The sequence below is a fragment of the Cucurbita pepo genome, chromosome LG20 (genome assembly GCF_002806865.2).
Source record: "Cucurbita pepo subsp. pepo cultivar mu-cu-16 chromosome LG20, ASM280686v2, whole genome shotgun sequence".
NCBI classification, from domain to species: domain Eukaryota; kingdom Viridiplantae; phylum Streptophyta; class Magnoliopsida; order Cucurbitales; family Cucurbitaceae; genus Cucurbita; species Cucurbita pepo.
In genome coordinates, this window is record NC_036657.1 from 1086283 (window position 1) to 1107189 (window position 20907).

General features: G+C 37.0%; 4 protein-coding genes across 7 annotated transcripts; 1 reads left to right on the plus strand and 3 right to left on the minus strand.

The window, feature by feature from the left end:
- Window positions 1-1119: 1119 nt before the first annotated feature.
- On the minus strand, window positions 1120-6147 carry LOC111782608. 2 transcript variants are annotated; one of them, XR_002813157.1, is made up of 8 exons: window positions 5517-6147; window positions 5133-5362; window positions 3844-4528; window positions 3247-3577; window positions 2989-3083; window positions 2664-2858; window positions 1390-2155; window positions 1120-1208 (listed from the first exon to the last, which is right to left on the minus strand). XR_002813157.1 is itself a non-coding variant. In XM_023663391.1 (7 exons), exons 1-7 carry the CDS (start codon window positions 5718-5720, stop codon window positions 1544-1546), a joined length of 2352 nt encoding a protein of 783 aa, XP_023519159.1. In that variant the 5' UTR covers window positions 5721-6147; the 3' UTR covers window positions 1214-1543. The 2 variants fall into 2 exon arrangements, 1 of the variants encoding a protein (XP_023519159.1); XM_023663391.1 differs by lacking the exon at window positions 1120-1208 and having other exon boundaries at window positions 1214-2155.
- A 1244-nt stretch (window positions 6148-7391) lies between these two features.
- Window positions 7392-11747, minus strand: LOC111782609. 3 transcript variants are annotated; one of them, XM_023663393.1, is made up of 7 exons: window positions 11415-11747; window positions 11028-11245; window positions 9912-10129; window positions 8707-8947; window positions 8361-8446; window positions 8172-8263; window positions 7392-8084 (listed from the first exon to the last, which is right to left on the minus strand). In XM_023663393.1, exons 2-7 carry the CDS (start codon window positions 11115-11117, stop codon window positions 7810-7812), a joined length of 1002 nt encoding a protein of 333 aa, XP_023519161.1. In that variant the 5' UTR covers window positions 11118-11245; window positions 11415-11747; the 3' UTR covers window positions 7392-7809. The 3 variants fall into 3 exon arrangements, with proteins under 3 accessions (XP_023519161.1, XP_023519160.1, XP_023519162.1); XM_023663392.1 differs by having other exon boundaries at window positions 11028-11262; XM_023663394.1 differs by lacking the exons at window positions 11028-11245; window positions 11415-11747 and adding an exon at window positions 10227-10286.
- A 2774-nt stretch (window positions 11748-14521) lies between these two features.
- LOC111783214 (ABC transporter G family member 11) lies at window positions 14522-18227 on the plus strand. Its single transcript, XM_023664116.1, has 10 exons — window positions 14522-15281; window positions 15668-15957; window positions 16033-16204; window positions 16301-16423; window positions 16515-16643; window positions 16713-16907; window positions 17017-17103; window positions 17176-17448; window positions 17519-17626; window positions 17702-18227. The coding sequence occupies exons 1-10, from the start codon at window positions 14649-14651 to the stop codon at window positions 18056-18058; spliced, it is 2367 nt and encodes a 788-aa protein (XP_023519884.1). The 5' UTR covers window positions 14522-14648; the 3' UTR covers window positions 18059-18227.
- A 68-nt stretch (window positions 18228-18295) lies between these two features.
- LOC111783215 (probable 2-oxoglutarate-dependent dioxygenase AOP1) lies at window positions 18296-19935 on the minus strand. The gene is made up of 3 exons (XM_023664117.1): window positions 19482-19935; window positions 19073-19409; window positions 18296-18987 (listed from the first exon to the last, which is right to left on the minus strand). The coding sequence occupies exons 1-3, from the start codon at window positions 19847-19849 to the stop codon at window positions 18703-18705; spliced, it is 990 nt and encodes a 329-aa protein (XP_023519885.1). The 5' UTR covers window positions 19850-19935; the 3' UTR covers window positions 18296-18702.
- Window positions 19936-20907: the final 972 nt, after the last annotated feature.

Here is a 20907-nt window from a genome sequence, read left to right on the forward strand (position 1 = left end):
TCCGTGATGGGTTCGAATCAGACATGTTTGTTCAAACCTCGCTTGTCGACATGTGTTCCAGAGTGCTCTGACGACTTGGCTTCTTCACGCCAAGTGGTCGACGAAATGTCTACAAGAAGTGTTATCTCTTGGAATGGAGTTCTGTGATTACAGCTTATTCTCGCGGTTTTCGGGTTAATGAAGCGTTAAAGGTACGCCTGTGGCAAATTTCTCCCATCCAAATGTATGTAAACCTTGGTCAAATTCATGCAGCTTGCTCTGTTTTTTATGAGATAGTGATTTTTTTCATGCCACCAGCAATGTTACCTGAGATCATTAGAGAGAGAATAAGTGCCAGCGAGAACACTGGCCCCGAAGGAGTGGATTGTTAGATCCACGTTGGTTAAAGAGGAGACTGATAAGGACATGGAAACCTTTTCTTACCGGATGCCTTTTAAAAACCTTCGAAAGGGAGAGCATAGAGAAGACAATATCAAATAGCAGTAGGTTTGATGGTTACAAATGATACCAAAGCCAGACACTTTCGGGAAAGCATAAAGAAGACAATATCCAATCCACGTCGGTTAGAGAGAGGACCAAAGCATTGTTTATAAGGGCATGGAAACTGTATTTTAAAAATCTTGAGGGAACCTGAAAGGGAGAGCATAAAGAAGACAATATCTACTAGCAGTAGGTTTGACGGTTACAAATGGTATCAAAGCCGGACACTTTCAGGAAAGCATAAAGAAGACAATATCTACTAGGAAAGAGTTTGACGGTTACAAATGGTATCAAAGCCGGACACTTTCAGGAAAGCATAAAGAAGACAATATCTACTAGCAATGAGTTTGACGGTTACAAATGGTATCAAAGCCGGACACTTTCGGGAAAGCATAAAGAAGACAATATCTACTAGCAGTGAGCTTGACGGTTACAAATGGTATCAAAGCCAGGTACTGGGTCAGTGAGTTGACTGAACCTTAAAAAGGGAGTGGATTATGAGATCCCACCTCGGTTGGAGAAAAAAATGAAGCATTCTTTATAAGTTAGAAACCACTTTATAAGCTAGAAACCTCTCCCTAATAGACTCATTTTATCTACTATTTAAATAATACTCTGAGAGAAAGGAAGCACAAAAGGAAAAGTTTAAAAAGGAAGCTATCTACAGGCATTGAGCAGCAGGATTTGATTGCTTGACGAATTAGGAAGGTTGAAGTTACTCCAACAATCTGTGATCATTTATGTAGCAGATAAAATTGAGATTGTTTCTTGAACATCTACAAAAGTTTCTTGGAATTTTGAAATATTTAATGAACTGAAGATGATTCTCATATGTTCCTCTACAAAAGATTGATTCTTATATTTAAGAAACTGTACTCAGGACTGGACAACAAATAAAATTTGAATTACCTCTGTTCCACCTGATTCAAGCTCTCCAGTATTGAGAAAGAAGAACAAGGCTTGCAAATTTGTTCTCTGCTAGAAACGAAGAACTGTGATTTGCACTCAGAATCAGATATACATTTTGTGCCGCCCATCTTGGAATATATTGAGGTTTCATAGTTTATGGTGCTCGCATCTTCTCAACAATGTTCCTGCTCTTTTCTTCAATGGTTCGTCTCTTTTCTTCTAGTTTCTCCCCCATCTTCTTCCCTATTTCTAGCATTCTTGCTCTTCTTCCTGTTCTCCTTGGCGGCTTTGGATCATCTTCCTCAGCGTTATGATTTTCCTGCCCAGATGAGCTTATAGAACTAGATGGTGATTCATTCTCCTGCGCCTCTACTCTATTTTGCTGCAAATTTTCTACTTCTTTGTCATTTTCTAATAAAGGGATTTTCATTTCATCTTCGTCCAGTGCCTTACTTGAAGCTGGAGCTGGATTACCAGTGCTTGATGAAGCCTTTGATGCATTTACCAAGTCAGTGTGTGGCTGAGAAGGCTCGTTCTGAGGTATTTTATGCTCAATGGAGATGGTTTTACTGGCTTCAGATTTATTTTTTGGTTCAACAGGATTGGATCTTTGATTTTCACATGAAGATTTGTTATCAGAAGCTCCTTGGTTGAACCAGATCAATGGTGCAACGTCCCGTGGAACCCAGTCGTCCTTCTCGGCCATCATGAATGGAATGAATATACTTTCACTGTTGGGGAGCACTAAAGTATCCTTGATCACTGCCTGCATAGTAGGTAACAAATTAGCAGAATATCAGCAGGATTTACACAACATCGCTTAATTTCATGCTGCATTTTAATAACATGTAATGAGTTTAGTGTTCATGCTGCTGCATTTTAACCTTTCAGACACTGGATTACACACTTGATCAAGAGGATTCAGGCAGCGTTTTAGTTTTAAACATGGTTACGACGATCGTGGAAAGCGAGCGCTAACAAATTCATATACTTGAGGTATGATTTTCGATTTAAAACCATCATTCGTGATTCTTTGTTATCACTGCTTCCTTCTTTTAAATATGAAACAAACATATCACGACACGAGTTTCTTTGGCGTCCATCACAAGCTAAAGTGCTAGCATGAGGCTTGTGCGATGCCAACGATCAAAGAGAAATACAATATTAATAGCCTTTTGAGAGGATTAACTGTCCTAAAATCTACCCATTATGGACGGATTCTTGAAAATTAAGCCTACTGAACTAACTTCATGTTAGGAAACACATCTCCATACCTTAAGCCGGTTGTTCAAAAACTGAGCAACATGTGCACTAGATATCTTATGGTCCCCAAACGATGATTCCAAGCGCAACTCCAAATCTGGCATGGATGTAAAACTGTACCATAGCTGATCAGAAGGAGGCGGTTTTATATGTACTCGCAGCGTCCCTCGGAGAGATGCAACCTTTAGTACCAAAGAGATCGGCACCTATAAATTCAAAAACAAATGAGAAAATTATGAAAAGGGTTAACTCCATGCATCCAAGACATCTAACAATGCCTCTTTAGTTTCAGGATACATACTTAAACTTAATTATCAAACGCGAAGGACGACGAACCTGAGAAACCTGTTTAGCAATAGAATTCATTAGAGATTTCCACTTGGATCCACTAGAGTATGAGGACGTGGGGTTCTTACTGTTTTCCGACCCACCTGCAACCGAACGTTGAACTACTGAGATTATAATTGAACCTAAAATCAGAATTCTATCTCTGATCTTATGCATTTAGACTTTGTGCAGGCAACAAAAAGAATTATAAGTTACCAATTCATGAGGATAGAACATATGAAAACCATTTAATGGTTAGTCGCTCACCTTCGTCGTTCTGTTCTGTTCCTTCAGAGGTACTGAACTGCTTTCGAAGATAAACTTCTAGAAATGAAGAGACCTCCCCAACATCACTGGAATCAGATTTAGAGTCTACTGCGCTTTTTTGAAGATCTAATTCATGAACTTCAATTCTAGTTTCGATATCTAAGGCAAAGCCTCCAGAGTATTCAAAGTCAACCTCCAAGGCCCATACTTCACTCAATTCAAAGGGAAGAACCCTTATAGTATTGATATTGGGCGGGAGGTTTCCAGGATGAACTTTAGTACAGCTAACTTCGCGAATGTAACTTGGAGTCCTCATGTTCGACAACATCCTCTGCAATGACAAACAAAAGTATTCATCAAACAGTAAGAGAACGTATGTAACAGCCCAAACCCACAGCTAGTAGATATTGTCCTCTTTGGGCTTTCCCTTTCGGACTTCCCCTCAAAGTTTTTAAAACGCATCTGCTGGGGAAAGGTTTCCACACCCTTATAAAGGGTGTTTCGTTCTCCTCCCCAACCGATGTGGGATCTCACAATGTAATGATAGGAGTATCAACATTCTCAAAAGAAAAAAGATCTCTTGGGGAAAAAATGAACCTGAATTCGATCGTGCAAGGATTTCATTAGCCCTTCATTGCTTTTGGCATCAAAAAAGAATCTTGACATCAACAAATTCCAACTAAGTGTTCCATCATCAGTCAAGAATCTGTCATCAGAATCTGCCTCAGAAATAACAGAGGCATGACCATGGTGGCTTCCTGAGTGAACCATTGATGGTGTTGCCATATCTTCCTCCAATAAACTTTTAGTACTCTGTGCCTTTGGAATTCCCTTCCCTAAGCCCGACGACGAAACAAAACCTGGACTCGGATGAAACCTCTCACTAAAGTTTTTTTCTTCACGCAAAGAAGAAGAAGAAGAAAATTTTACTTTATAATCTGAAGCAGCCTTAGAAGTCTTCTTTGCCAGTTTTTTGAAAAAGAGCTGAACCTTCGAAGGAGCGTTAGGCTTGATATCCTTATCAGTAGCTTCAGAATAGTACCCTGCAGAGGGCTTCATAAATGAAGGATACCCAGTTCTTAAAGAAGAGGTATAACTATGGAACTCTTTCTGTAAATTAGCAAACCACTGCAGTCTTTCTTTGTCAACACATGAAGCTAAACGGAGGGCTTTACACCATGATTCCTTCTCCCAGGAAGTTTCAAGAAAAATGAAGATTGTTTTACTTTCATTATAAACTATAGAGGTTCTGTTTTCCAATTTTAAAGGGAACCTTTTCACCCTGAAATACCAATAATCAAATTATAAAAACATGGCGTCTGGAATTCAGAAGAACAATAAAAAAAACACTAAACTTAAGTTCTTATTATGTACCCTCAAATTCAAATTCTATACCGATAACAAGTATCACACTCTAACACATAGCAGAAAAGATTTCCCACATTGATACACATCGAAACCATTAAGGTACCAAATAAATTCAAACAGAGTAACAAAACAAGTATTCTGCACCTTCCACACATCAAGAATATTAACATTTTAATAGCTATAGCTTGTAGGGTCGATTTAGAGGAATGAACAAGCAACAAGCAACAAGAACACGCAGCATGAGAAAATTTAAGAACAGTACACACAGCTAATTTTACTTGTATGCATAGCCACGAGCTCCTATAAATTCAACCATTTCTTATCAGATCATAACAAGGAAAAGAAAAGTTATTGAAAGAATATTGGGCAGGGTTGAAGCTTTTAGAATTGAATTCAGCATCTCAATAAGTAAGAATAAAAGAATAAAATGTCTGTAAGCTAAAAATTTAGAGCATGAAGAACATCATCATATGCTAGAATGAACTTTTTATATTGAAATGAAATATGAAAGAAGATACCATTTTCTTGAAGGCAAGGTTGCTGCTGAAACGGCTTCAATGGTGCAGCTATTTAATGGAATTGTTTTAGTATTACCATCTGATTCTGATATAATTAACGTCTGGTCCTTGATTCTTGCATACTTTTTTACAGGAGTTACCTCCAAGAAATCTTTCCCTTTCTTTTGTTCTCCAGGTGCTTTCTCTATTATATCTTCTAGCACATTTGATTCTAATATCCATACCCAACCCTGCCAAACAAAGAGATCATACCGCAAGAACAAAATCCAGAATTATTAGTCCATTTAGTAAACCCAAGAACAACCAACAATACGATTTCAGTCAATTTTTTGCGTGTTTGAACTCCGAAACGAAACAAGAACACAGGAAACCTGAATTGAATACCTGCTTGTTGGAAAGAAATTCAAGGGATTGAAGAGGATCTGGCTCGGATTGCTCTAGCTTGGCATTGGCTTTAGCTAAGTCCTTTTGAGACCTCTTGCTCAACTTGTTCAAAATGATATAGACTGCAAGAGCCTCCGCCGCAAGGATTGCCACAACCCCAAAACCAAAACCGAATAGAAACGTCAGAATCAAGAGCGACCCCATTTCAATTGTTCGCAATCACCAACGAACTCTAACCATGAAATCTCACGAAATCGAGTTGCAGGAACTGGAAAAAGGGATTGGGAATGGGGGGAAAGTGGAGAAAATGAACGAACAATGCGACCCGTAAACCCCAAAAGGAAAAATATCGAAAGAATCTGAATCGGAAACTCTGCTTGGGTCCAGCTTAGTGCCAAGTTAGCTGGAAGTAAAAGTAATCGAAATCAACGGAGTGTAACGCTTGAGATTCTTCTTCTTTTTCACTAATTACAGAGAGCAACAGCCACAAACACGGAGAAGAAAAGAATTCCTTCAGTTTCATAGACGGACTGAAGAGAATTGATTAGGGCCGAATTTTATAGTTAATGGGAAAGCTGGATTTTGAACCTACTTCCAATCGAAGAAAGTTACAGATTCTTTCCTAACAATTTCGTTTTTTCTTCTTCTCCACGATAATTCCAAGTGTTCTTAATCTAATTCTCTAAATTCATGCCTGTTGATGAGCGGTGTTTTTCCACATTCGAGGTGGGTTTTTTTTCTTTTTTCTTTTTTCTTTTTAAGAACTTAATTAAATTAATTACAAACTGAGAGAGAATTCTTTCTTAAAGAAGAGATAACATTGTTGGACTAGAAAATAATGCATGTGTCACGACTTAATTCTTAATTTTCTAGCTTCAAATGTTAAAAAGATGAAAGTGATTTAAATTTGTATTTACTTTGATGTAGTTTGTTTGTTTTTATTTTGATTTAAATTTTATTGATTTTTGTTTTATATTTTATTTGATTTGATTTATCCTCGTCTTATTGAGATTCAAAGTCTCGAAAAACGAGTCATGACAACATATTATTTGTTCATTTTATAAATTTATTTAAAAAGATGTTAATTTTTTCTACTTTACAGGGTTCTATGGTCGGTCTGTGACTCCTAGATATCGAAGGCGTCCTTGGGGTGATCTCGTAGTTCCTACGGGTGGAGACGATGGATTTTCCTTCTTTTTGCCGCATTTCGCTCAAAGGGTTGAAGGGAGATAGTGCATCAAGCTCTTCGCAAGGGCCAACTTGATCCTCTTCTCCAGGGATCCCTGAGGGAACCCTAAGAGAGCCACCGACTCCAACTACTATCCATGTACAATCCATATTAGATCTGACCAACTGCCCATCCTACCCCTCTATCATACTTTTTATCTTGATCATGAGTGATGAGTTTTTAGTCTCCAAATATATTTTAAAGATATTTTAAATCTATTAAATATGATTTTAGTTATTTCAAAATAACATCCAAAAATGTGATTATATTCTTTTGATTGTGACCTTCTTACAAAAAAAAGTAAAATAAAATAAAATAAAAAACCGAACAATATTGCTATTTTATTTTATTTTTCTTATCTAGCAAAATAGCCCAAATTTGAAATTAAAAAAATAAATATTTTATCGTTCAAACTTTAAGAAAATAAAATTTTAAAAACCAAGACCAAAAATTATTTTCAATTTTTTCAAGAAAGGAAGAACCAAAACAAGAAAATCGGGGTAAAATAATGGTAAATTCAAAAATAGAAAACTAAAATGAGGTCATAATCAAACAAGGTTCGAATCTCCCTCTGAACTTCGAACTATATATTTCCTACTCTAGCAACCATTGAAGAACGATTAAAGTAAAGACAGAGAACAACAAGAACAACAAGAACAAAAACTTACATTACAACTCCACCAGATAAACAAAATTGACACTCAATTACAAAACAACTCCCAATCAGGCATGTCTTAATAGCAACCTACATGTCTAGGGAAGTTCATACCATAAAAGGTTAAAAGCAGACTGGGGAGAAAAACTGAAGCCTGAATCCAAAGAAAAAACCCCTCACCCATGCCTCTGCTTTTAAACCACAGCAATGTTCATCATTTTTCATGAGCAAAAAAGTACAAAAGCGTTGGTTTTGAATCAAAACTCCTGGTTTTCTAACTGTGAAATGAACTGCAGTGAGCAGAGGCAGAGGTAAGAGCTTCTCATGTTGGTTGCAAAAGCATGAACAGAAATATACAACCTGCATGAAGGAGAATCAGTAAGCCAGCCTACGAAATGGAAACTGATTATTTACATGCTCGAGTGCAGGGAAAAGAAGTTGAAGTCGTGATGCTGGACGCCGAGCTGCTTCAACCATGAATCAGCTGCATGATAGAGATCGACGATTCGGTCGTAGTCAGATGTGTCTGGCTTCAACCAGAGGTCTCCCTGCATTCTATAAGTGGCTAACCCAAATGGAGAAAGGCTAGTAGAAGTAGAAGTACTAGTTTTGCCATCGATTTGACCCCCGGTATCGGATTCGGAACAACTACATCCATCTTTCCCTTCATGATCCATAGAGCAATCTGCAGTCATCAAACATTTAACTTTGTAGTGTATAGACAGATATTGGTTCATAACATTTCTGAAAAGAAACATTGATAGTCCCACACCTTGAAAAGATGATGACAATGTATGATACGTTAGAAAGCACGTCGCGAAGTCTTTGTCGTTTTTCTGACTAGGGATATGATAAATAGGGTACCTGAATCAAGTTAAAAGCATTGAACAGAACCAATAAGCAAAAGGAAACGGCAAATAAGCTTTTGCGTGGAGCGGTCGATAGGGAAGGCGAATTTTACCAGGAAACAGCCATCCAACTAGCTGGAGAAAGATCCACACTCCTAAGTGTAGTTAGTGCTGGATAGTTTTGAGTTAGTTCCCTTATCTGAAATGCAGATCGTCTAACATAAGCAAAGAAGAAGATGCTGATAATATCATTTTACACTTCTTCAATGCTTTATGTGTTCTTGCAGTACTCGACCATCTAAATTCCACCTATTTTCTTTTTTCATTTGAATATCAAAACTATCATTCGATCTTCTATCGAAGGCTTATCGACAAATATAGAGCTGTTAAATTTGAAAACATCAGTTTCTATCCGTGAAGATAAATACCATGATCAATTTAGAACAACAAAGGATCTACCTTGTCCATAAAAGGCACTCTCCAATAAGGAGAAGACATCTCCATATACTGTAAAGAGAGGTAGCCAAGTTTTTCCCTCAGCGGCCACGATCCCTCCTGGTCGAAGATCGAATCTTCAGAAACAGCATCCCATGTCCTGCTAGAGTTGTTGCTCACGGATCTTGACAAGATGTCACTCCAGCTATCGTCACTCCAAGAATCGCTTTCACATTCTGCCATGTCACTATCATATCTTCGGCTTCTACACACACAACTCGAACAAATATAGCTTATTTGCAACACAATGCACTAAAAACTAAATTGTATATCAAACATTTCCTTTAAAACTCACACTAATATTCCCTCTTTCATAAATTCCAATAAACAACCATTTGTCAAAAAGAAACATATCTGTTACAAAACAGTTCAAGCTCACCGCTAGCAGATATTATCCGCTTTGACCCGTTACGTATCGCTGTCAGCTTCACGATTTTAAAACACGTCTACTACGGAGAGGTTTCCACACCCTTATAAGGAGTGCTCCGTTCCCCTCTCCAACCAATGTGGGATCTCACAATCCACCCCCCCTCAGGGACCAGTGTTCTCGTTGGCACACCGTTAGAGACCATTTGTAACAGCCCAAGCCCACCGCTAGCTAGCAGATATTGTCTTCTTTGGGCTTTCCCTTCTAGGTTTCCCCTCAAGGTTTTAAAACGCGTCTACTATGAAGAGGATCTAGCCCTACTCCGACCAGTGTCTTGCACCATCCAATGACTAACTCTAATACCATTTGTAACAGCTCAAGCCCACCGCTAGAAGATATTGTTCGCTTTGGCTCGTTACGTGTCACCATCAGCCTCACGGTTTCAAAACGCGTCTGCTAGGAAGAGGTTTCCACACCCTTATAAGGAGTGTTTTGTTCTCCTCTTCAACCAATGTGTGATACTACAATCCACCCCCTTGAGGGCCTAGCGTCCTCACTGGCACACTGCTAAATGTCTGGCTCTGATACCATTTATAACAGCCCAACCCCACCGCTAGCAGATATTGTCCACTTTGCCTCGTTACGTATTGCCGTTAGTCTCACGATTTTAAAACACGTCTGTTAAGGAGAGGTTTCCATACCCTTACAAGGAGTGCTTCGTTCCCCTCTCCAACTAGCATAGGATCTCACAGTTTTCAAACTTCAAAGGCAGCAGAAGGAAATGAAAGTTGCATCAGTATACCTGGAAGGTGGAACAGACTTGCTTGTGTAGATCTGAATTGCAGACAGATAAGGCACGTAGAATTGAGTAGCAGTTTCAAAAGCATTCAATTGTAACGGTATTCCAGCACCATATGCACTCCATTCATCGTAGTAATCCCACAGCTCACCAAGCGTGAAGTACCGAATGGTATCTTTATCAGGTTGTTGCCACTGACTATTGAGATCATGAAGACAACTCTATAAGGAAAAGAAACATCATAGGCTTAGAGGAAGCAATCAAAGGGATAACATGCAGCGATATCATCAATAAATGAGCAAAAAAGATAAAAAAAACCATTAAATCTCATTTTGAAGACTTTAACGTTAAAGACACTTGACAATTTTTCTGATGACCCACAACAATGAAATTTAATTTATGAAAGTATTTATTCATGGCCGAAAAAAAAAATTAAAATTAAAATAATAAAAAAATGCCACGTGGCGCAGAGGGAAGACTTATAGTGACAAGACATTTGAAAACATGTCGTATGTCCTATCTATTTAATTTATTTTTCAAGCAAATGACAAAAATAAGAAATTCTGAAGATAAGGGTGGGGCCAACTTCGACGAAAATAATAAATTTGCTTATTTATCTAAATTAAATTGAGCTTCAAAAAATGACATTAAATCTTTAAATAAATAATAAATTATGACTTACGTCGGCCCATTAAGGGCCCACTACATTAATTATTTGTTATGGAAAGAAATTTGCGTAAAATTAAGATATGGTAAGAAATTTAAGAATGAACCTTTTGTTAATTCCTTTCCATGATTTAGTTTTATTTTATTTAATTAATAAATAAATAAATAAAGCTGACTATGGGGAAATGGAGAAAATTATATTGGTGGTGGAAAATGGGGGAATTTTCAATTTCCAAAATTAGGGTTGAGGTGGAAATTAAAATAATTATATAATAAAAATTATCCACATCGTGAGTCACATGGTTTTGCAGATACAAATTCAGAAATAAATAAATGAAAAATTATAATGGAGGGAAAGGGGGAAAATGTAGGATTTATAATGAAATAATAAATAATAATTAAATAATTAAAGAAAATAAAATGCTGAATATATATTTATTTATTTATTTTTACCCGAGGAAGAGTTCGCCAAGGAACGCAAGGAGTAACGCATTGAAGAAACCGTTCCAAATTAGAGGAACTAAACGGCGCCGTTTGAGCCATCGATTTTCTCGTTCTTTTCGCCTCCTCTGATCGAAATTCCGGCTAGGTCTTCGTTTCGTTCAGAGGAATGTGCGTTTCCGGTGGTGGATGATTGACGAATTGGTTGAATATAAAGAAGAATGAGGCACCTGATCGGAAAATCCGGCTGGTGAAAAAGGAAATAACAGAAGGAATTGAAAATTGAGAGAAATAAAAAAGGAAAAGCAAATTCAGCGGCACAGTGGAAGTATCGATTACAGAGAACGAGCAATGAAGATAAAAGGAAAGGAAAAAAGAGAGAAGAAGATGAAAACATACTCTTAATTAGCAATCAAACCACCGGCGAATCTCTGGTTCAGTAGAGTCGTGGTTTTCCGAAATGGTGGAAGAAGAAGACGGAGGAAGAAAGCAAAAGGTCGAATCGAGAGATGAAGAAGACGAAGAGTTGAGGATAACGCTGAAATTCGAGCAGAGGTTTTGACTGAGAATTTGTTTCAGAGAGAAAAAAGGTTTTAATGGGAACTGAAGAGAGAGAGAGAGAGAGAGAGAGAGAGAGAGATTCATTGCATTTTTTAAATCAGTTTTATTGGGAATTAATTGAAGTAATTGGGTGAAGGAAACTGATGGTTTGGAATTGGGAATGCAAATAAATAAATAAATAAATAAATAAATAAATAAATAAATAAAATGGTTAGAGATAAAGACGAGAGAATTTAATAAAATAAGGTTTTGGAGGAAATTATGTTTATAATATTTAATAAACATGGAAGGGGGGGAAGAAACCAGAAGGGCTAAAATTGCAAATTAGTGTTTCTTTGGGTGGTGTTTTGTAAATATACTAAATTTAAGTTACAGACATTTCCTTGTCGCCGCGTGTAGAGGGGACGCAGCGGCAAGGCAATGGCGGGCACTGCTGAGCGTGCTTACACTACCCTCACCCAACCAACACGTTTCCAACCAAACCGTTCTGTTCATACGCCCTTCGACACCTAACTATTTCATTTTAAAAACATTTAATACTCGAAGATTATGAGTTTATAAGCAAAATATTATCTCCATTTTACCCGACATTTTTTTAATAAATTAAAAGTAAAATCACGAGAATTTATTCTTAAATTAGACAAATCATACCTTCACAAGGCTCCAAAAAAAAAAATTATATATTTTTTTAATGTTTTTATTTATCATTATAAATACTTTTAATTAATGAAGTACAATCTCTAAGCTTTAAAATGATTTTATTTTTAATTTATTTTTTCTAACAATGCTTTTAAAATTTAAATTTGGCTGAAGATGTAAAAATAATAATAAATGGGTTGATATTTATATTTAATGCACTCAATTTAATTCGAATAATAAAATCAATACTAAAACTGTATATTAAATAGATATAAATTAAAATAATTTAATTATGTTAACTTTTTACCATTAGAAACTCGCATGAATGTTGATGGGATTATTTCCAAATTACTAAATATGGATAGTTAGATAAATATTTTAATTTTTGAATTTATCAGCATATTAATATGTCATTTTATAGTTTCTTATTAATTACCGAAACAAAAATTAAAGCGATATATATATTTAATTTAATTTTTTTAAATTTTGGGAATTGGGAAAATAGAGAGAATTAGAGAATTAATTGGCTTTATTTGGCTGGAATTTGGTTAAACGTATTGATTTTGTTAATATTATTTCCAGATAAAACTAAAAAAAAAAAAATAAAAAATAAGGAAAGATATTTTAATTGGAATTTGCGTATAAAAGGAAATTAGGAAACGATTAATATTTTGAGTATTAAATAAAAATACAGATTTTGTTGGTGATTTGATGCCAAATATATAGTTTTCATTTTATTTAGGTTTGACCTAAATCTAGAAATATGACATTTTTACCCTTCTACTTATCTACTCTATCCACTATAGTCCAACATAGAATTTTTATTTTATGACCACAAAAGTCATTTCCATGCTAAAAGTTGAAGTTGAATAATACTATAAAACTTTATTTTAGTATTAAAATTTAATTAATAATAAAGTTTTGAAGAAATAATATCTTGATAAACTTAAATTAATTATAAATATTATAATTAACCCTTATTAATATTGAATTTTATAATTTGATGAAGTTTTTCGGCCCAATCCATTCGGGTGGGTCTTCCCTTCGGCCCATTTGTTATTTATAAATTATATATATATATAAAAGAAAATTTAATGGTATGTCTATTTATTTACCCAACACCAAAATAATAATAATAATAATAATAATTTATCAGGTTTAAAGCTAAATTATAGGTATTGAGGGGTAGTTTAGGCATTAATAATTTTAATTTTAGTTTTTTTTATTGGATTTTAAATAATATCTTAGAGTTGGTTGAAATTTCATTTATTGTCATTGAAGAATTCTGCCAAATTTTATTTTTCTAAAAAAAAATTACAGACCCAATAATATTTTTATGAAATTAAAAGTAGAAACTAGAGTGATTATCAAAAATTAAAAATACCTAAAAATGAAACATTTATTGATATTTGATAAATTTCTTTTTTTTTTAAAAAAAAAACACGGTGCAATAAAAATTGTAATTAAAAAATTAAGATAAATTGAATGTTTATAAATAAGAAATATATTTAGTACGAGGAGGTCTTTTGGGGAGAGGAAAGCAAAGGTACGAGAGCTTATGCTCAAAGTTGAGAATATCGTACTACTGTAGAAAGTCATGATTTCTAACATAGTATCGTAGTCATGGCCTTATCTTAGTCGTATCAATAAAATCCTCAAATGTCAAACAAAGAAGTTGTGAGTCTTGAAAGTGTAGTCATGAGTGACTGAAGTGTCGAATAAATTATGTATTTTGTTCGAGGGCTCCTAAGAAGAAGTTGAGCCTTGATTAAGGAGAGGCTGTTAAAGAGCTCTATATGTCTCAGGGGAATATGTATAGTGTAGTTTGTTCGAGAGGAAAATTGTCGAGGATTATTTGGAATGAGTCCCATATTGACTAATTAAGGGATGATCATAAATTTATAAGTAAGAAGTATATATCATACGAGGCCTCTTGAAAAAGCTTAGAGCAAAGTCACGAGAGCGGATAATATCATTGTACGTTATACGTAGTTTATAAGGGGTAAGGGGTAGTGTGTATGGGGAGGGGGTAAGGGGTTGAATTTGAATGCAGAGCGGCTAAGGTTTTTAAGAGGCGATGAATTAATAGTCGGTTGGGGGTGTGCGTGGCGAGGCTGACAGACTGCGAGGCCCATCTCCTTCCTCTGCAACCAAACTAACTGCTATTAAATGGCGGTTGACTCTTTAAATATGCAAAAAAAAATTGATTTAGATTTATTGGCATTAATTTTCCAAAGAGAAATTTTGCATAAAAAGCGAGAAAGTTTGGTTTCTGTTCATATCGATGCATGTGGATGAGTTAGATAAAACAGAGGAGAAAAATTTAAAGAGAAAGGTCACTATTCCGCCATGGAAGGTAGAGCAAGCTGTCGGCCTTAGCATTCAATGCTCCTACCAACATCTACCAGTTCCCATTAATTACGGATTAGAAATATGGCTTCTCCTTCTTCCTTCCCTTTAATCTCTTCCAAAATTCTCATTCAACTGAACGTTTCATCGCTCATACGATTCGCAATCTTCTGTTCTTTCAGGCTCCTTTTGCATGGGCTTTCCCTTTTTTCTTCTCTGATTCTTCTCGGTCTTAGTCACACGATACCCATTTCACCAATTTCTTTCTTTCATATATATATATACACTTTTTTTGGGGGGGAAGCGGAGGAAAACAGAGGGGTGTTGGAGGAATTGGGAGTGGCGACGGCGGCGGAGATGGAGATTGAGGCGAGCAAATCGACGGGGAATGGGGCGGCGGGGATTGGGTTGAGCCCTTTGAGTGAGACGCTATGGCGAGAGAAGGCGAAAACGGAGATTGTTGGGGGGGTTTCTGCGAGATTGACATGGAAGGATCTGACGGTGATGGTGAGTTTAAGCAATGGAGAAGTTCAGAAAGTTTTGGAAGGATTGACTGGTTATGCAGAGCCTGGAACTTTCACTGCTCTAATGGGGCCTTCTGGTTCTGGAAAATCTACTCTTCTTGATGCTCTTTCAAGCCGTCTCGCTTCTAATGCCTTCCTCTCTGGTACTATTCTCCTCAATGGACGCAAAACTAAGCTCTCCTTCGGCGCTGCGGTCTGTTCTCCTCTGTTTTGCTCTGTTCTACTCTGTTTTAATCTATTCTGCTATACTATTGGCTCTTTTGATAATCTCTGGGTTTTTTTGGGTGATCATTTCCCATAAACATGATTAATAATGAATTTTAGAAAAAGGGTTTTGAAGGGCGTGCAAGAATTCACTGATTTCGTGGTAGTTTGAGTAATATATTGATTTTGATGCACTAAAATTGAGTTAGAATTACGTGGGGTTTCTTAAGTGGGTGGATGGGTTTATGAACATTGTTGCTTTCAGCTGAATAAAAGACGGCTGGGTATTGTTTTTCTTGTCTTTTTCCCATTTTTTCCGTCTTGGGAAACAAACACAAAAACTGAAAGAATTATTTGGTTTTTCTTGTCTCTCAGGCTTACGTGACTCAAGATGATAACTTAATCGGCACACTGACGGTGAGGGAGACGATAGCTTATTCGGCCAGGCTTCGTCTCCCCGACAAAATGCCATGGGAGGAGAAACGAGCTCTGATAGAGAGCACTATTATCGAGATGGGTCTTCAAGATTGCGCCGACACGGTCATCGGGAACTGGCATTTGCGTGGAATCAGCGGCGGCGAGAAGCGGCGGGTTAGTATCGCCATGGAAATTCTCATGAGACCTCGATTGCTCTTCCTCGACGAACCCACCAGTGGATTAGACAGGTATGTTGAAACCCTAACGCTAGAAATCAAATCGCCATTGATTTCTTAATTCAATTCATTCTGTGATTTCCGCAGTGCTTCTGCATTCTTTGTTACTCAAACGCTGAGAGCTTTATCGAGGGATGGAAGAACAGTGATCGCCTCAATTCATCAGCCAAGTAGTGAGGTTTTTGAGCTGTTTGATCAACTTTACTTGCTTTCTGGAGGCAAAACTGTGTATTTTGGTCAAGTTTCAGAGGCTTATGAGGTGAGAGTTCCTCCATTTTTGATCTAATGCGAGCTACAGAGCTAAGGTGCTCCGCCATTGTTGGAGGTTCTGATATTAAATTCTTGAACTGTGTAGTTCTTTGCTCAAGCTGGCTTTCCTTGCCCTGCTTTGAGGAACCCCTCTGACCATTTTCTTAGATGCATTAATTCAGACTTTGATAAAGTCAAGGCCACTCTCAAAGGTTCTATGAAATTAAGGGTATAACTTTCTGAGTTACTCTACGTTTTGCAGTCCATTTCCCTTTTACTCAATGCTGATTCTTAATCCCTTTTCTGTTTTCTCCATTCAGTTTGAATCTAGTGATGATCCATTGGAACAAATCAGCACGGCCGAAGCGATTCGAACTCTTATCGACTTCTATCGTTCATCACAACAGTGTTATGCAGCGAAAGAAAAGGTCGAGGAGATGTCGAAATTTGTAAGTCTTCTACTAGCTACTTCAATCTTGTTCAGTTGGAATGTTCTTGAATGTTCCATTGTGTTGCAGAAAGGAACCGTGCTAGATTTGGGAGGCAGTCAGGCTAGTTTCTTTATGCAGGCGTTTACGTTGACGAAGCGTTCGTTCGTCAACATGTCGAGGGACTTCGGATATTATTGGCTCAGGCTTGTGATTTATGTTGTTGTAACAATCTGCATTGGAACCATCTACCTCAACGTTGGAACTGGCTACAATTCCATTCTGGTATTTTATTTTGTTTACTCTGTGGTGCACTTTATAAGACCATCCAAACGCCTGAGTTCACTGTTTAATACTCACAAGTTCATGTATCTTGATCTGATATATGGTTTAGGCAAGAGGATCTTGTGCGTCGTTCGTGTTTGGCTTCGTTACGTTCATGTCGATCGGAGGGTTCCCGTCGTTTGCAGAGGATATGAAGGTAAAATTCGATTGTTAAACACACCCAAAAATGAGAATGATTCAAGTTTTGAGCATGATTTGTTTCCTCCAGGTGTTCCATAGGGAGAGATTGAATGGTCATTATGGCGTTGGTTCATTTGTGATTAGTAATACAATCTCAGCCATGCCATTCCTGATACTAATCACTTTCCTTTCTGGAACTATTTGTTACTTCATGGTTCGTCTTCATCCCGGTTTCGAGCATTACTTGTTCTTCGTGCTGTGTCTTTACGCTAGCGTCACTGTAGTCGAAAGCTTGATGATGGCAATTGCTAGTGTTGTCCCTAACTTCCTGATGGGCATTATCATTGGTGCTGGAATTCAGGTATGTTCATGTCGTGTCGTGTAATCGTTTTGATTTCTTCTTCTTATGTTTGCTGTATGATCAATGGCAGGGTATTTTCATGCTGGTTTCTGGTTACTTTAGGCTACCGAACGACATCCCGAAGCCATTTTGGCGGTATCCAATGTCGTATATCAGCTTCCATTTCTGGGCTTTGCAGGTAACACATTAATGATGAACGATTCACTGTTCTGGCTTCATGATTGATTAATATATAAACACTATGCATATTCAGGGTCAGTACCAGAATGATCTACTAGGCTTGACATTCGATAACCAGTCGCCAATGCTTCCGAAGTTACCAGGCGAGTACATCCTACGAGTCGTGTTTCAAATCGACTTGAACCGATCGAAATGGGTGAACCTCAGCGTCCTTTTTAGCATGATAGTGATCTACCGTCTCATCTTCGTCGTAATGATCAAGATTAATGAAGATGTGACTCCCTGGATCAGAGGATACATAGCAAGGAGAAGAATGCAGCAGAAAAATGGTATTGTGAACACAACAGTTGCCCCAGATGGCCTCACTCAGTCCCCTTCTTTAAGAAGTTACGTCGCTAACCGTACTACAACGAGGATGAGTAGGAGGTAAAGACGTGGTTCGTAACGGTATATCGAGTTCATTCCATGTTAATATGGCAAAGAGTTCGCCTGTTTTGGTGCAGTTTCATGCTGCATATAAAAGAAGTTTTATGTTAGAATTTCAAGTCATGCATAGTAAGACTATTGGTTTTTATATGAAAGTGTTTTACTTGAAGCCACCCAATTTTCCTTTTGTTCTTCTTATTATGTTTAAGGAACGGTGATATCTCACGTCGGTCAGAGGGGAACGAAACATTCTTTATAAGGGTGTGGAAACCTCTCCAAAGAGAACAATATCTACTCGTGGTGGACTTGAGCGGTTCATAAATAGCCTAAGAATATAAATTTTTTCTAATGCTAAAAAGTGTCGAAAAGTAAGAACATTGTAAGCAAAGTCTCTCCCGATGAAAAAAGTTGTTGGGGGAGGTTTGTCGGGGTGATTCGTCAAGAAACCCTTTGTCAACGCCCAAGCACACAACGTCCCAATCTCACTCATATACTCGAAACAATCAAAACTACACGTTAGCCAATTTCTTGTCAAATAGAAGATCAAGCTACACAATTTGATCTTGTCAAACATATACTAATTTGAGATTCATTACATAACTTTATACACAGAGCGCATCTGAAAATGGGAATTTGATGGGTTAATAGTTAATGCATGGGAATGCAAGTTCGTGAATCAAGGAGGCCATTTGCAACGCCACAATAAGCTTTAATAGCAGAAGGGGAGCTTTGGCCTTTCTCAGTGCTGTAGAAACGAAGGTAATCTTGATGATCAAACGCCTTAAACTGTTGCGGATGTTTGTCGTCCACCAATTCTTTTGGAATCTGAACAATCCCATCGTTGAACGAAAACAGCCCCACTGAGTATCTCTCTCTGTTTCCACTCATCGTCACTCTGTGTGGCGCCGAATATATCCTCCCATTGCTCCACGCCTGTCCCAACAACCCCACATTTCTTTGTAAGTTTTTGATGGGTTATTGCTAATTGTAATGGAATTTGAAGTTAATGGCAACTTACAAAGAAGGCATCTCCAGCCATGACGATGAATGATTTGGCAGAAGATTCAGCAGAAGGAGGCTGATATTCAACCCATCTGTTGTCTCTGGTCTTAATGTGTAACCCATTTACTGAATTCTGATGAAGAATGGTGAGGAAGCTCTTGTCGGTGTGAGGGAAAGCCCCCAAATTCATCTCGTTCCGATGTGGGACTCTGTATTTGATCATCCGGAGAAGATATTTAGTGGATTGGGTGTGTGAAAGGAAGAGGCTTTTGAGGCCGTAGCTCTCGAACACCATCTTCTTCACCGTCTGCTCCAATTGGGACACCAATTCTGCGTAGGATTTGAGGTTTTCACTGCAAAATAGTATGTGGGTTAGCTCTGAAAGTGAGAAATAAAGGCAGAATGAACGAAGGGAAGAAATTTACCAGAACAGAGGGTTTGGGCGAGAGGGCCACATGAGGTTGGAGAAAGATTGGATGTTGGAGGGAAGAAGAGGGTCTTCAATGCCCATACTTTCATGGATAGGCATCAATGGGTTCTGCCCAAAGTAGCCATGGAAAGGCTTCTCAGACACATTCTGAACCTTCCTCTCCAATGGAACTTCGAACACCTCCTTCATGGCTTCCATCATCTTCAAAGAACTCGCCTCCATTGAAACGCTGTCGTACAACGCTACAAAGCATCCATACTCTTCAAGTGCTTCCCGGACCTTCTCCCTCGTCGAACCCCACTTCCTCCCTCCGCTCTGCAAATTGTGTGAACTAAATCTCACAACTGGAATCTCACCCGCCATTGATGAACACTAAAACTCACCTCTGTTAAGTGTTTATTGTCTCTGTTTTTGGTTTGGAAAATATGGCACTAAAACACCCTTTTTATACCCAAATTTTGAAAATGGCATCCGTTTTTGTTGTTCTTAATGTGACGCTAAGCGGGGTTAGTGATTTGACTTAGAAGAAGAGAATTAAAATTAATCAATTACCGACCAAGCATTTTTCAAACATTTTTGTAATCATAATCTTTGTCAAACTATTAAACAACATGTTTCAGAATTGTGGTTTACTTCTTGGCACACCGTTTTTCAGCCGTCTTCTTTAATTTTTTAATTAGTCTTTAATTAAATACAAATTCTGTAATTAACCCATAATTCTTTTGCTTACATCTTAATCCCCGTGTTTGACTTTCTAGTTTAAGATAATCTAAGAAGGAATTTAGGTGATGGATGTTGGATTGGATTAGAATAAAAACACAAACTTTATTAACATAATCTTATTTTTTTTATTATTATAATATATATAAATATATAGAATAAGTTGGAATATTAACTAACACAAATATAATTCAGTTATAATTTACATGTGTCATATTAACTAACACAAAAATTTCACCAGAAAACGGTCACATTCTTATCTATTTTAAATGCTTTAATGGAACATTTAATGGGCATATGGAACCCTATGTAATCATAAATGTGTTGAATTTCTAAAAATAATTTAAACAAACATTATTGTATTTAATATAAATAATACAAACCACCTTTGCATTACATTTGTGATATTATTTTATTTGCGATACGTGGCATTTGATGCATAGCTAATATAAGCTTAAAAGTCAATAAGGATTGCATTTTTCATTTTAATATATAGTTTAATTTATGGGCCAATTTCACTTTTATAATTGTTGATTGGTTATATTCATTTTTTTTTAATGTCAATTGAACTATGCTCATATTGGTTTATATATTTTGATCGAATATGATGTTAATGTTGACTTTTGTATTTTGATTTGATACTATGATTTATATTACTTCTATATATATGATCTAATTCAATAGTTTATACACGTTTTTTC

Excerpts from the sequence above, each read along its gene's own strand:
- LOC111783214 (XM_023664116.1), top strand. The coding sequence starts at position 14,649 with ATGGCTTCTCCTTCTTCCTTCCCTTTAATCTCTTCCAAAATTCTCATT. Across the intron at positions 15,282-15,667 it reads AGCTCTCCTTCGGCGCTGCG|GCTTACGTGACTCAAGATGA; the intron begins GTCTGTTCTCCT and ends CTTGTCTCTCAG. Across the intron at positions 15,958-16,032 it reads CCCACCAGTGGATTAGACAG|TGCTTCTGCATTCTTTGTTA; the intron begins GTATGTTGAAAC and ends TGATTTCCGCAG.
- LOC111782609 (XM_023663393.1), bottom strand. The coding sequence starts at position 11,117 with ATGGCTCAAACGGCGCCGTTTAGTTCCTCTAATTTGGAACGGTTTCTT. Across the intron at positions 8,447-8,706 it reads GAGTGCCTTTTATGGACAAG|ATAAGGGAACTAACTCAAAA; the intron begins GTAGATCCTTTG and ends TCTGCATTTCAG. Across the intron at positions 8,264-8,360 it reads AGTTGGATGGCTGTTTCCTG|GTACCCTATTTATCATATCC; the intron begins GTAAAATTCGCC and ends AACTTGATTCAG.
- LOC111783215 (XM_023664117.1), bottom strand. The coding sequence starts at position 19,849 with ATGGCGGGTGAGATTCCAGTTGTGAGATTTAGTTCACACAATTTGCAG. Across the intron at positions 19,410-19,481 it reads CGCCCAAACCCTCTGTTCTG|TGAAAACCTCAAATCCTACG; the intron begins GTAAATTTCTTC and ends ACTATTTTGCAG. Across the intron at positions 18,988-19,072 it reads TGGCTGGAGATGCCTTCTTT|GCGTGGAGCAATGGGAGGAT; the intron begins GTAAGTTGCCAT and ends TTGTTGGGACAG.
- LOC111782608 (XM_023663391.1), bottom strand. The coding sequence starts at position 5,720 with ATGGGGTCGCTCTTGATTCTGACGTTTCTATTCGGTTTTGGTTTTGGG. Across the intron at positions 2,859-2,988 it reads TTGCTAAACAGGTTTCTCAG|GTGCCGATCTCTTTGGTACT; the intron begins GTTCGTCGTCCT and ends TTGAATTTATAG. Across the intron at positions 2,156-2,663 it reads TTTTGAACAACCGGCTTAAG|GCAGTGATCAAGGATACTTT; the intron begins GTATGGAGATGT and ends CCTACTATGCAG.